At 36.3% G+C, this 15155-nt stretch overlaps 1 protein-coding gene across 25 annotated transcripts in view; it reads right to left on the bottom strand.

Moving 5' to 3' along the window:
• Positions 1-14192: 14192 nt before the first annotated feature.
• RALYL (RALY RNA binding protein like) overlaps positions 14193-15155 on the bottom strand; it is a 728119-nt gene continuing 727156 nt past the window's right edge. For all 25 annotated transcript variants that reach the window (XM_055286644.2, XM_055286654.2, XM_055286638.2 and 22 more), the window contains one exon: positions 14193-15154. In XM_055286644.2, coding sequence (XP_055142619.1) covers positions 15137-15154 — 18 coding nt within the window. In that variant the 3' untranslated portion in view covers positions 14193-15136. The remainder of the gene's footprint in view (position 15155) is intronic.

Below are 15155 nucleotides of genomic sequence, written 5' to 3'. Positions count from 1 at the left end.
CATGGCAAGAATCTATATTATATTTAATGGAAAAGGCTACAGGGTAAATAAATTCAAGATGCTGTACTGAAATTATAAAAGGCTTTTTATATGTCAGGCTGAGGTACTTTCACTGCATTGCCAGTGAATAAAGCAAGGCAAAAGGGAAAGTATCAACATGGATAAAGGTCAGTAAAAATGCGTTTGGTTTCTGGAAATTTTTGATAATAGTTTTGGCACTTTTTAGAAGATAAAGGTTTTTGTATTAACCACAGTGAACTAATCTCATTTGAATTGCTTTGAATCCTCCAGTTGTCAAGAAGGAATTTAACACATTTAGCAAAAATAATGGAGGAAACCTAAAGAGAAAACCCATATTCTACATAGACAAGATAAATCATCAAAAGACAATGACAATGGCTACACGTTTTTTTCTATTTGTTTATAAAGAGTAAGTGTTTTCTGTCTTAAAGCCTAACAAACAGAAATCATTAAAAGGTTAATAATGCTTTCTCCCAAACATAGGGCTAAAAACTGGAATTTTTAAGACATTTAAAAATAACATAAATAGAACACAATGCATACAAGGAAATTACGATTCCAGAGAAGATTTGTACATCAAAGTTTCTTTTACTGGAAAAGAAAATTGACAGCAAAGCTAATCTTCAGAAAGATGCTCTTTTTGTTAGGAGTCTATCAGAGAGAAGTAAAGTTGAGAGGAATGAGTAGCTTTGAATGGCACTATTCTGTGTAAACTTTAAAAATTAGTCTGGCTCAAATAGTAGCAATGTTATACCTGAAGAAGTTAGAAGACTGTGAAATCTATAATGATTTTCCTCCAGAGGCTTTCAGCCTCAACTTAAAAGAGTGCTATGCATTAGGCCATTAGGGCATGGGACAGAGTAGCGAGCATAATCATATTTAGAAGACATACTTTAAGCAGATTTCAGGTTATTCGGCAAATCGTTAATGAACAAAGTAGTCAGGAAAGGTAAAATTTCAAAACATTAGTTTTATCTATGGACCACATCCTCTAGGATGTATGCAGTTACAGCCTGATGCAGGCTAATAATTTTGGACATTTTCTAATAAATGATCATTAAGTATTTCCTTGACACAATTGTGTATGTATGTGTGTTTTAATGTGAAGGTGAATGAAGTGAGTGGAGAAGGGTATTTGGAGGTTGAACCCTTATTTAAATGCTCCATGGAAAGAACAGGACAGAAAATTTGAATTAGCAGGATTACACTGTCTCTCCCCTTTATTACTGGTATTACTTGGACCAAGAAACATACAAAAGTTATTCTCCTAACTGCATACAGTCTTATCTTAAAGAGAAACCATGGCAAATACATTTTTATTTGTCTCCTTCCATTTCCAATAAAGCAATTTTGCACACTTTACAGGTTTTCACCTTATTCTCTTGACTTCTACTTCCACCCCTTAATTCAGTCCTAATCACCAGTGACTAAGGTCTTCCTTTTTCACTCTACATCAATCCTGGTTTCCAAAAGGAAATTAGGAAGTCGGAATTGAAGGCTGAGATTTGAGAGTCAAAGATGGATCATCCAAGAGGGTGTGAGCTGATGGATAAGTGGCTGATTGATTTCTGTTTTAGTCCATTGATGCTGCTATAAAAAATATAGTAGTTTATAAACAACATAAATTTATTTTTACAAGTTTGGAAGTCCAAGATCAAGATGCTGGCAGATGTGGTATCTTGGGAAGGCTCACTCTCTGCTTCCGAAATGGTGCCTTGTTTTTGCATCCTCATACTGTGTAAGGTGGGAGGGCAAAAGGAATAAATGTGTCATGAAAATGCCAGTCTCTGAAGACTATTTTACAAAAGTGTTAATCCCATTAATGAAGACAGAGCCCTAATTACTTAATAACTTCTCAAAAGGCCGTACTTCTTAATACCACCCCCTTAACGTTTAGAGTCCAACATATGCATTTTGGAGGAACACACACATTCAAACCATGACACTATCTAATTGGGAGATACTGTTTGCTATATCCCTAATGGGGAGGGCATCATCCACAAAACTTACAAAAATGTGTAACAACTTAAAGCAAGCTGTTGCAATCTGCTGCTGATAGATCCTTCTGATATTCTCTTTGATAGATTGCATACCTCAGTTACTCTGATGTATAAAACGACTATCTGTGAGGATAATACAAAGGCTTTTGGTTCAAATAAACAACAGGTACCACAAATATACATAGTAGAAAATGTCAGAGGATCATCTCCCTCTCTTCCTCATTTTGATCATCAATTTCTCTGTCTTCTTTATTTTTGTCATTAAGAATTCCTAGAGGTTAGCCCCTTGGTCCTCTCCGTTCCTAATTCATTGACATTTTTATTCATTCCTTCGGCTTTCTATAATGTCTCTGTGGAGAGTTCCAGAACAAATGCTTTCAGTCTTCATCATTTTCATATTTAGTACACTTTATGCTGGGAAATTTCACACTGGATATATATGTTGCCTAAAATTCAACATGTCTGAAATTAAATGTATTCTCTTTCTCCCAATCTCATCTTGATTCATATATTTCTGGAAACAATAAGGGTCTTCCAGTTATCAACAATATATTCAAAGTTCAGAAAAGTATAAAGATGGAGGAAAAAGTTATATATAATCCAACATTTTCTCCCAATGCATTACTTTTTAAAATAAAACTAAAGTAATCCTGTATACATAATTTTTATCCTTCTTTAATCCTAAAATTTTCCTCATGTCATTAGAAATCCTTTCTAATTATAATTTTAAAGGCTACACAATTTTATTCCTTTTTTCTTCTTTCTTCTGATTATATCTTTTCAGGTAACCTAATTTTGATCCATTGTTGATGCTGTCTCTTGCATTTTTTATTTAATTCATTTCATTTTCAGCTCCAAAATTTCCGTTTTTTAAAAATAATTTCAATCTGTCTGTTAAATTTCTTATTCTGCTCATTGATTTTTTTTTCTCATTTTATTGAACCATTTCAGTGAAAGAAAGAAGAGGTAGGAGAAGTCAGCAGAGCCTCATGGGTAATGACAAAAGCTTTGGATTTACTCTAAGGGCATTGGGATGCTATGAAGTTTTAAAATGAAAGTGTAGCAATTTACACTTTACATTGGTGTTTTGAAAAGACAATTCTTACATTGGAGCTATAGGTAGAGAGGAAGCAAGGAGATAAACAGGTGATTTCTAGAATATTTCATATGAAATTAGGAAAAGTAGATTAATGCAAGGTATATTTGGAGATAGACCAACAAAATGTGGTGGCAGACTGGAGGTGGAAGGAGACAGAAGAAATTTATGATGACTCCTGGATTTCTTGGTTTAGTAAATTGGGAGATAGTAATGTCATATTTCTAGGATAGGATTAATTTTATGTGGAAAACCAAGAGTTATGTTTGAGATGCTTGTGACACATCCAAATAAAAATGTCTAGTGAGAAGTTGGCTATAGAGTAAGAGAGGGCGAGGCTATGAGTGTATTTTTGGGCTCATAAGCATATAAAATAGCATTAAAAACCGAAAGAGGCTGGGCGCGGTGGCTCATGCCTGTAATGCCAGCACTTTGGGAGGCCAAGGCGGGTGGATCATGAGGTCAGGATTTCAAGGCCAGCCTGGCCAAGATGGTGAAACCCTGTCTCTACTAAAAATACAAAAAAGTTAGCCGGGCATGGTGGCGGGTGCCTGTAATCCAAGCTACTCAGGGAGGCTGAGGCAGAGAATTACTAGAACCCAGGAGGCAAAGGTGGCAGTGAGCTGAGATTGCCCCACTGCACTCCAGCCTGGGTGACAGAGCGTGACTTTGTCTCAAAATAAACAAACAAACAAACCCCAAAAAACCAAAAGAGTAAAAGAGATCTTTGAGGCTTAGGGAAAAAATTATATTTAATTAATAATGTGTAAAGAATTGTCATGTTCTTAACTTCAAACTTATCTAGGAACATCTTATATCTATTCATATATTCATGTCTTTTATTTCTATGAATAAAAATTTGTAGTGTGTCCTACGATAGGTTTGTGCATTTCTTCCTGACCTTATTCTTAGGTATTTTAACTAGGTATATTATCATTATTGAATGGAATTTTTTTCACTGTATTTTACATCTGTTATTTGTATATTACAAAGCTATAAAAGTTTTTACTTTTATTGGAAAAATTTTAAAAAATTTATAATTAAGCCTAATAGTGTTTCTTCCTGCTTACTTGGAGTTTGGAGGTTGATAATCCACATCATATTTAAGTAAAAATGTTTCTCATCCTTTCTACTAGTCATACTATTGATTTCTGTTTCTTGCTTTATTGAACTACCTTCCTCTTCTGGAAAAAGATAAAATATTAATTTAAACGAAGAATTGTTCTTCTTGTAAATGTAACTTAAATTACAACATCTTTTTCAGTATAAAGTAGAATGTTATTTTAAGATGCATATACATATATCTATGTGTGTGTATGTGTGTGAGAATGTGTGTGAATTTTTGTCATAAAGCCCCACTTTGTCATGGGGGATCCTTTATATTGTGTTGAATTGTTTTGCCAGTATTTTGCTTTATTTCTGATTTTTACACCAATATTAGTGAATTAGCTAATTTAGCTATATTTAGCTTTTGGGTGCTAGTTTTTCGTCAAGTTTTTATATCAGAGTCAGTAGTTCCCTAAAATGAATTGGATAGATTCAGAGATTTAGGCCTTTTTATTGCTCTAAAATGGATTACATGGCAAGGAAATGAACAATATGTAAATATTTAATGGGTATCACATGTAAAATCTCTGAGCATGAAACTTTTGGGAGGTTCATTCAATCATTTGCAACGTTTTAATATTTTTGTGACTCTTCTAAGCAGCATATCATAGATTTTGGTAGCTTAATTTTAGTTGTTTTTTGTCTTTCAATAGAGTGATTGAACTTCCTGTCATTTAAAAAAAATGACAATTTTTTAGGCATTTAAAAATAGATTTAGGCATTTAAAAAATACTTTGCTTCACATTCCACTGCCTGCCTTTCTTTCCTTCTTCCTCCTTTTCTCCTCACCCTTCCCTATTCTCTCTCTCTCCCTCCCTCCCTCTTTCCTCCCTTCCTCCCTTCCTACCTTCCTCCCTTCCTCCCTTCCTCCCTTCTCTCCTTCCTTCCTTCCTTCCTTCCTTCCTTCCTTCCTTCCTTCCTTCCTTCCTTCCTTCCTCTTTTGGGGTACAGGCAATGTCTGGTTTAATTTTGTCATTGTTGGGTTTGTTCTATTAATGATTACCTTTATATGAAATATACACTTGATATGCTATAAGCTTCATCAAGGTGAAGGGTTTCATGTCTTTTGTTCACTGATATATTCTAAGAATCTAGAAGAGTGACATATCATAGACGCTTTGTGAATGTTTGTTAAATGAATGGGCCTGTGCAGGATAAGGCATTTAACATACATTTGTTTTCTGTTGTCCTCTCCTAATCAACTTTATTAACTCAATCTGGAATTATAGAAGCAGGTTGTTATTTAGCAGCAATTATATTTACATATAGATCATGTTTTTAATAATTTTTAAAATTCTATTTTAGAAATATCTTTGCAACATTTATATGTAACTCTGTGACATATTGAGTTCACTAGTCATAGTTAGATATTTGTTCTATAAACATCTTTTGCATTTTTATTTTTCGATATCATATGGTACATTATCTTTAGGTTAATTGTCCCAAAATGTTTTCAGGAATTCACCATGAATGGCATACATTCTGAGTCTATAGACGTATGAGATATTTCATACATGTTTTCACAGATTATACACATTAATTATACACATTAATTATACACATTATACACTTTCACAAATTAAAGTATTCATGGCTCTGCTCGCTCTTATTCTGGCTTAGCACTTTTGATCATAAAAGTTTTTCTATCATAGATTCAGCCTTAGCTATTTTGGAGAAGCTGCTTGAGAGCCTCCTGGAGTTTGTTACTTTTTTATTTTTATATTTCACTTTTCTCACTGTAATTTCGGATATTCTTTTAAAATAGATTTTTTCCTAGAGTATGGTGCTTTTTTTGAGTTGTAGATGGTCTTTCACTCAAGTAAAACATTTTCTTCAATTACGTCTTTTACTTTTCCATTTGTTCAGTTTTCTTTCTGAATGTTGTGATTTTTATTTTTATGGTTTCTTTCTAATTTAGTCTTGAGGTATCTCTGTCCAGAGTGGCCATAAGCCAAGACAGTCACTGTTTAGGAGAGCTGTGACCAGGGGATTTGAGTGTGTGTGTCAGGTGAGACACAATGAGGAGGTGAAATCAAAATGCATGAGACAGAAGAAATTTATTACTCATAGGCCCAGAGAGGTAAGGAGTAATGATGAAAGGCTTAGGGAAAGTCCTGATGTGACAGGAAGCTCAAGATGGGGGCTGGGAGGTGGAGAGAGGAGAGGATCTATGGGACTATATGTTTATTAAGGTCCATGGCACTATTCCTTAGGCTTTTCCATGGGGGTTGTGAATTGGCTAGTTAAAAAAAAACAAAAAACAAACAAAAAACATGAATGAGAGGGAAGGAACTTACATGACTGATGATGATGAATAAGTTTCATTATAGCAGCAGTGGGTGTGTTGGGCTGTAGGTCAGTGGGAAGAGGAAACAAATGGGCTATATCACCAGCAACCATATAGGGAAGGGAAGTTTTTACTAGGCCAGAGGTGACAGGGTACAGCTGGGTTTCAAACAACTTACGTCAGGCCTAGAAATGGATGCCCAGGCAGAAACCACATTAAACAAATTTATGGTACTGAGGATTTAAAATGCTTGTATTGAGTCTTCTTTCTCTGCCCTCAATATTTAATATCATCTTTTTTTATATGTTCACTTCTTTATTTTTGCTCTATATCACAGAGAAGTCTCTTAAAGTTATCTTTCACTAAATATTTGTTTTTCTAAATTATACAGTTGGCATTTGACTATTTTGTTTTCAAGTTCCTTAAGTCTATTTGTTTATTTAAAAAAGTCTGCCTTCATATCCATTGTTTTTATAATGGCTCTGTGATCCAATTTTATTAAGGTCTTATTGTCTTTTTATTTTAAAAAATTGTTCATTTTTTTTTGGCATTTTCAAGGTCTTACTGTCTGGTACTTCTTTTCCCCCCTTAACACAGAGCGACTGTTTTCTAAAATATCCCGTTTTATTAAAAATAGGGATCTGATCATTCTCTTAATTTTGAGTAAAATATTTCCTCTTTTTTATAACGTAGTTTATTTTTGATGTGTTCCATTTTGTTTTTCTCCCCTGGCATATGCACTTATCTACCAAAGAGTTACTACGTCTTTCTGTTTGCAAACCGAAAGGTGGTTGGAATTTCGTGATTGTCTTTGATTGCTTGCATGCTGGTGGCTTCTACCTCTAAGATTCAGGCCTCCATGGCAGGTTAATTACCACAGCTTTTGGTACAATTTGAAGTATACAGAAAAAAAAATTCTAGTTTGTTTTTTTCTGGAGTTAACTGAAATATTTCTCTTGCTTTAACTATTTTGTTCTCTGCCCAGAATAGGATATCTGAAAAAAAGACTGCAGTTCTTTACTGAGGTATATTAATTTGAAAAAAACTCCCCCAAACAAAACAAAACCAAACCCCCTAGCTATCTTATCAAGCATGCGCTACTTCTAATTAACATCTTTTCCCTTAGGTAACTATAAGAATTATTTAGAATTTTTTTCAGCTGCAATAACAGAAAATACAACTCCAATAGAAAAGTTATTTGAGGCCGTGCGCGGTGGCTCACGTCTGTAATCCCAGCACTTTGGGATGCCAAGGTGGGCGGATCATGAGGTCAGGAGATCGAGACCATCCTGGCTAACACGGTGAAACCCCACCTCTACTAAAAATACAAAAAATTAGCCGGGTGTGGTGGCAGGAGCCTGTAGTCCTACCTACTCGGGAGGCTGAGGCAGGAGAATCGCATGAACCCGGGAGGCGGAGTTTGCAGTGAGCGGAAATCTCGCCACTGCACTCCAGCCTGGGGGACAGAGGGAGACTCCGTCTGAAAAAAAAAAAAAAGTTATTTGAATAATAAGCATGTTTATTAACTCATATAAGCTAGAGGTAGAGTGGCTTCAGGGCTTATTTAGTGGATGGAAGGCATTATGAAGACCCAGATATTTTCATCTTTTCCCTCTGCCACCTTCAATATTCTGGCTCCTCTCCTCATCATTAGAAGCTAGGTGTTGGAACTCCAGGCCTCAAATCCTCACAACATGGCTTTTTCCACAAGCAGAAAAGAACCCAACCCTCAGCCGTGTTTCCTTCACCGGCGAGAACACCTTTCTGAGGAGCTCCCCGGAATCTTGTTGTAAAGAATTGTGCTACATACTCATTCCTAAATTAACCACTTGTAAGAGGAATGGATTTCCATAATTAGCTTAGGTCGGCGGTTCTCAACATAGTCTGCACGTAAACTACCTGGGCAACTTAAAAAAAATCAAAACAAATCCAAAAACCTCTATAACAACACACCAATTAAATCAGAATATCTGAAAGTGGCCTACGGTTATCTGTATTTTTAAAAGTTCTTAATTATTGTGTAGCAATACACAGATGTGGAGAATCATTGGCTTAGGTTTATCTAAATTCAAAATCCAGGCCTTATGGTTAAGGAGGGACCCAGCCTTCTCAGACGCACCTGGCTGATATCGTGTGGCTCTGTGTCCCCACCTGAATCTCATTTCAAATTGTAATGCCCACGTGTTGGAGGAGGGGCCTGGTGGGAGATGCTTGGATCAGGGGACGGATTTCTCCCCTCGTGGTTTTTGTGATAGTGAGTTCTCATGAGAGCTGATGGTTTTAAAGTGTGGCACTTCGTCCCTTGCTCTAGCACTCTCTCTCCTGCCACCATGTAAAATGTGCCTTGCTTCCCCTTTGCCTTCCTCCAGGATTCGAAGTTTCCTTAGGCCTCCCCAGCCATGCGGAACTGTGAGTCAATTAAACCCCCTTTTTAAAATTAGCCAGTCGCAGGTAGTTCTTTATAGTAGTGTGAAAATGAACTAACACACTGGCCATTTGATATTTGAACAAAACCAGGATCTTATCGTTGAAGAAGGGCTGGCTGATAGGCCATCATCTTTGTTCTGTACAGTTGGCTACCATTTTGTGTTCTAAGAATTGAAGTATTGTCTTGGCTATCTAAAGGCAGGAGCTGATGAGTGTGCAGATGTGTGCCATCACTGTGGCTAACGTGGGAGAGCATTCCCTTGTGTTTGGGTGAATAGCTATATTATCTTCAATGTACAGCTAGTTTGTGGAGTCAGTGTAAAAAGTTGTGGTAAATCTGAGCTTTGCCTGCTATATTTTAGGGCACCTATGCTGCTCTGTTACAGTCAGCTGAGCAAAAGTAATTTAAAAAATGTTTATCCATTTCCATCAGAACTGTAAGAAGCAAGACTTTGGCAGCCAGTGTTCTTTTTAACTTGTAATATCATTTTAGATGTTTTTATTCCGTCTTTATTCTGCTATTTCTCAGAATTGTTCAATAGACCAGACCAGGTACTTTGAGGAACAGTGTTTGTATTCACCACTGCATGCCCATTGTTACATACACATACAGAATACAGCTAAGGCTTCACAAATATTTGGTGAGTAAATGAACGTGCTTCTCTGCTCTGATCAGACCAGTCTAGTCACAGGCCATGCTCATGTAGTGGTTTCTCAACCTAGAAAATAGGAATTTCTGGGTTCCTTCTATTTCTTTAGTCTTTTCTCAATGTAGCAGCCCCCATAGTTCTTTTAACCCTTATGTGAGATCATTTCATTCTTCTGCTCAAAACCTCCACTTTTCCCCATCCAATGCAAAATAAAGGCCAACACACTCAGATTCATCTCTAAGGCTCTGTGATCTGGAATTCTAGCTTTTCTCTAGTCTCATCTCTTACTTTTCTTTCCGTCATTTTTTTCCAATCCAAATATGCTGTCCTTATTGCTGTTCCTGAACACAGCAAGTATATTCCTGCTTCAGAGCATTTACTTGCTGTCCCCTCTGTTCAGGAGACTTTTGCCATAAATGGCCACATAGCTCACCCTCTCCCCTGCTTCAGAAACCTTTGCCCGAATGCCACCTTACCAAGGAAACTTCCCTGACCAGCCTATTTGAAACGCTCATTTAAAACCTCATCAGCCCATTTTCCTTCCTTGCTTTGTTTTTCCCTTTGTATTTATCATCATTTTCATCTGCAATACTATACATGTGCTTGTTGATTGGCCTGTTAACATATCCCCAGAGGAGTACAAGCTTTTTAAAGTCAGGAATTTCAGTCTGCATTATTTATAACTGGACCCCTATCGCTGGGAACGGTGCTTGGCACAGAATTGGTACTCAATAAAGAATTGATGAGTGAACAAATTATCTGCTTTCTTTACCCATAAACTGGGGGTAACAATACCCACCATGCAATTTTCCTTTGTTCATTAGTGATAATGCATATAATGTAATTAGCACAGTGCTCAGCACATAGTACTTGCTGAACAAATTATGGCTGTTATTTTTATAATATGGTAAAAACCTAAAACCCTGTTTCATCTAATTCCATGAACATATATGGATAAATTCTGTTATGTCCAAGGCACCATTTGTACAGAGTATAAAGACAGAAAAGGCAAAGCCCTTAGCCTTATAGGGGGTGGCACATAAACATGGACACTATTTTGTATTCAGGTACCCCAAATTCTTGCATGATTCATATTTAAATTTCTAGAGTTTCCAGATATCTCAAGTGCTGATAGGAAGCCTTTTCAACAACAGAAAACTTAATTCACGTGCACATTCCTCCTCTGTAAGAATGCCTTTGAACATTAGTGCATCTCTCTTTCTCTAGGTTATATTCTTGCCTAGGAATTTGAACATCTCTAGAAAAGGTAGAACACAAAATCACAGTCTGCTGTTTCAAATTACCACCTTTATCTATGCTTTTTATATCACCCACATCTCTGTATCATGAATATGTGCATCTATATCTATGTATAGATAGATCTATGTGTAGAAACTTTTTATAGAAAAACTTTGTATTTCTATGTATAGATCTATATATAGAAACTTACCTATGTATGGAAACTTTGAGATATAAATCACACACTTTTATTATAAGGAAGTATTTTAACCCTAAAAAGCAACATAGAGGAAATATAATGAATATCAGCATAGTCTATAGTTTTATCAAATCTTAACATTTTGCCATGTTTGATTCAAACACTTTTCCTAGTAAATTTATTATTACAGATGTTGTTGAATATCCCTATTTTATTTCCCAGATTCTATTTTCCTCTCTTTCTCACCAGAGATAATCCTGACTTTGTTGTTTCTAATTACAAATAATTTATTCTTTTTAAGTCTTATAACTAGTAAATCCTGGATGTAAATCACACTAGGACTCACATTAGAATAGAGCAAAAGAAACAAAATAAAATATCTCATTTTAAACTCTGGAGGTCTACTTTCTCTGGAAAAATCAGGAAACCTGGTCAATCCAGGTCTTCATTTCTTTAGAATTTCTTCATTTCTTCAGGTGCCCAGATGAAACTGAGAGATGGTTATCTACTCATCAACAGAGTTGCATTTAAGGTCTACTAACTTACTTCTGGGCTATTTCTTGTATTTACATTTCTTATCAGGGCTTTATAAGTATTTGCATTTGTAACTTTTGTTCTCTAAACCTTTTCTAAACCTTTTTTTTTTTTTTTTTTTTTTGAGACAGAGTCTCGTTCTATCATCCAGGCTGGAGTGCAATGGCGCCATCTCGACTCACTGCAACCCCTTTGGGTTCAAGCGATTCTCCTGCCTCAGCCTCCTGAGTAGCTGGGATTACAGGCACACGCTGCCATGCCTGGCTAATTTTTGTATTTTTAGTAAAGGTGGGGTTTCACCATGTTGGCCAGGCTGGTCTTGAACTCTTGATCTCAAGTGACACTCCTGCCTTAGCCTCCCAAAGTGCTGGGATTACAGGCATGAGCCACAGCGCCCGGCCATTGTTCTCTAAACCTCTTTTTCTTTTGAGACAGAGTCTCGCTCTGTTGCCCAGGCTGGAGTGCAGTGGGCTCGATCTCGGCTCACTGCAAGCTCCGCCTCCAGGGTTCACGCCATTCTCCTGCCTCAGCCTCAGAGTAGTTGGGACTGTAGGCGCCCGCCACCGCGCCCGGCTAATTTTTTTTTGTATTTTTAGTAGAGACGGGGTTTCACCGTGTTAGCCAGGATGGTCTCGATCTCCTGACCTTGTGATCCGGCCGCCTTGGCCTCCCAAAGTGCTGGGATTACAGGCATGAGCGACCGCACCAGGCCTGTTCTCTAAACCTTTAACCCCTTAACAATTTTAAATAAATTGTTTCTTTTTGGCTTATCTCCTGCTTCATTTTTATTTTAATTCACTTGGTTGTGCATTTCTGCTTTGATAACTATTCTTTTGTTGAAGAAGATGAAAGCAAAATTAGTACTTTCCCTTTTCACATTTCCATGAGTCACCAGTTTACCTACCTTTAAGCAATGGGCCTAATTTTTCATATTTTTTCTTGAATTTAATGTAGTGAGTAATGTCCTTCTTTTTCTTTTTCCGTTAGCATTATTTTATGAGACTGACATTATTTGGAGTTAGAAGAAGCTCACATTCACCTCCTCAGCCCTTGAAAGCTTTCTTTTAAGTTGTTATAAACCAAACATTTAGGGATTACAATCCTAAATCACCTATACTTTGATTTGGTATATATTTTATTCCATGTTTGTCATTAAAAGAAATTCTTAAACCAGGAACTGGTAACAGAGAGAAAGACCCAGGGTTTTATATTTCAAGGTCTATGTGGAGAAAATCCAGCCCAATAACAAAGAATTATTTATATACACTTTAATTATTTATCTTGAGAATAATGTCCATTGGAGAAAATATGATACTCTCAATAATTTATGATCATGCTTGATTATAAATGCCACACTATTTATTGAATACTATGAGGACAAATGACACATTGGGAAAAATATTCACATACATAATTTTCTAATACACAGTTCCTGCAACACTTCCTCTCTAGAGTTTCAGATTATTCCTAGCAAATTCATCTATTTGGTGAAAACCAAGAAGCCACCTTGCTGATTTTGTATAGAACCATATACAGGTTATTATCAGTTTCAGAGTCTAATCTGGCAGACACAAATTCTCCCATGCCTATTATGGTCATCAAAAACAGCTAACAGTGCACCATGGTATGGTTTTTGCAGTCCCTTAAAAGGAAGTACATTCTTGATCCAGATCCTAGGTTCTATGTGCAACTTTCTAAAGACCTTAAATAGGAAAATGTAATATATTCATGTTCTTTAATATTAGAGTTGTAATTCTTTTTTTTTTTTTTGTCCAGAATTTTGGTTTTTAATACCTCTTGTTGGAATAAAATGGCATCGTTTTTCATTAGCTTGTCTTCAAAAGACAGAGAAATAAGATAAATTGGGCCGAGGCGGGAGGATCATGAGGTCAGGAGATCGAGACCACGGTGAAACCCCGTCTCTACTAAAAATACAAAAAATTAGCCGGGCGTGGTGGCGGGCGCCTCTAGTCCCAGCTACTCTGAGAGGCTGAGGCAGGAGAATGGCGAGAACCCGGAAGGCAGAGCTTGCAGTGAGCTGAGATTGCGCGACTACACACTCCAGCCTGGGCAACAGAGCAAGACTCTGTCTCAAAAAAAAAAAAAAAAAAATTAAATAGAAAATTAAGGGAACACATACGGAGGCGGTTTTAGACTCTCCTCAGTTTCTTTGAAAAAAGGAGGGCTTAATCTTACTAAGTGTCCTTAGTAACATTTACAGATGTTGTCTCTGTGCTCTTTAATGAGGAACTTGCAGTCATTTAGGTATAGACTTTAAGTCTGGCAGAACATAAATACCTCCCGATGAAGTAGTTTCACCTTCAGTAGTATTCTGAAATATTTTCTTAAAATTCTGTATTTGGAGGAAAAATATACTTTCTTAAAATATAAACTGGAGTATGACTTCTGTCAAGGTTGGAAGGCCATCTGGCTTTCTTTGACATGGCAAATTATCAATGCCAGAATAAAGGTCACTCCCAAGAGAGTGTGGGCATGCAGAACCTATAATGCACACTTTGGTAAAGATACACTACTTTCATTATGGAGCTGATTTTGTGGTAGCGCAGTAACTGAAAAAGTTCAAACTGAATATTCAAACTAAATGTACCCCAAAGGAAAGATACACACCACCTTTGTTTTAAAAGAAACAGTGTTTATTAAGAAATTATATGTTGAATTCTCCTACAGTCTGTGAAGATGGTTTCCTCCATTTCCACAGCACAAGACAACAGCTAAGATTACCTGGAAAACACTGGAAATGCTTGGGAATGGAGAGTCCTAGGAACAGGAGGTGAAATGACATGACGTACGCACTAATTTAAACTTTTGGATCCAAGGGCAAGACAGTCGTTTCCTTGACAATCTAGTCCTTGTATGAACACTAAAACTTGTCCATGGAATCTCATAGCCAGACTGAAGTAATAATTGGATCATTTTAGTTCAGTAGAGCAGAGCATGCTCAACTTAATCACAGATCAAACCAACAGTTCTTTAACTATTACATCACATCTGAAATATCTGCATTCTTTATTAATAAAAAGGGTGCTTATACAGGGCAGAAATATAACTTTTTCAAGTATTTTATCATGATCTGAAGTACTTTAAACGATAAATTATAAATAAATCATAAAAACTAGCATAAGATGCATCTTTTCTTACATGACATTGTTGGAAATAAGCTTTAAATACAGAATTGCAATATCACCTGACTTTATATATGATCAACAGTGAAACATGCTAATCATAAAAATAGCTTTTACAAATATACATTTGTATATAGTGTCTCCCTTACCATTCATAAATGCCTTTCACATTTTAAGACTAAAAAAAAAAACGTAATTAGCAAAGGGGAAAACACATTTACAATTTAAACCATAAAAACCTGACAATTGTACAGCTTAAAACATAGAAGAAATGGAATTTCTAAAACTGAGCAATACTGTCCATTTTATTTATTTCGGTTTTTACATAAATTGAACCAAAGATGCTGCTGTCCAGTAAGAAACCTCCTTTCACATTTCTGGGGGTTGTCACAGTTTCTCTTTTCTGCTTTGCGGCATCATGCGTTATTTCAGATCACTTTATCTGTAGAAAC

This window comes from Symphalangus syndactylus, chromosome 7, assembly GCF_028878055.3.
Source record: "Symphalangus syndactylus isolate Jambi chromosome 7, NHGRI_mSymSyn1-v2.1_pri, whole genome shotgun sequence".
Lineage (NCBI taxonomy): Eukaryota > Metazoa > Chordata > Mammalia > Primates > Hylobatidae > Symphalangus > Symphalangus syndactylus.
This window is presented reverse-complemented; position numbering and strand designations above follow the sequence as displayed.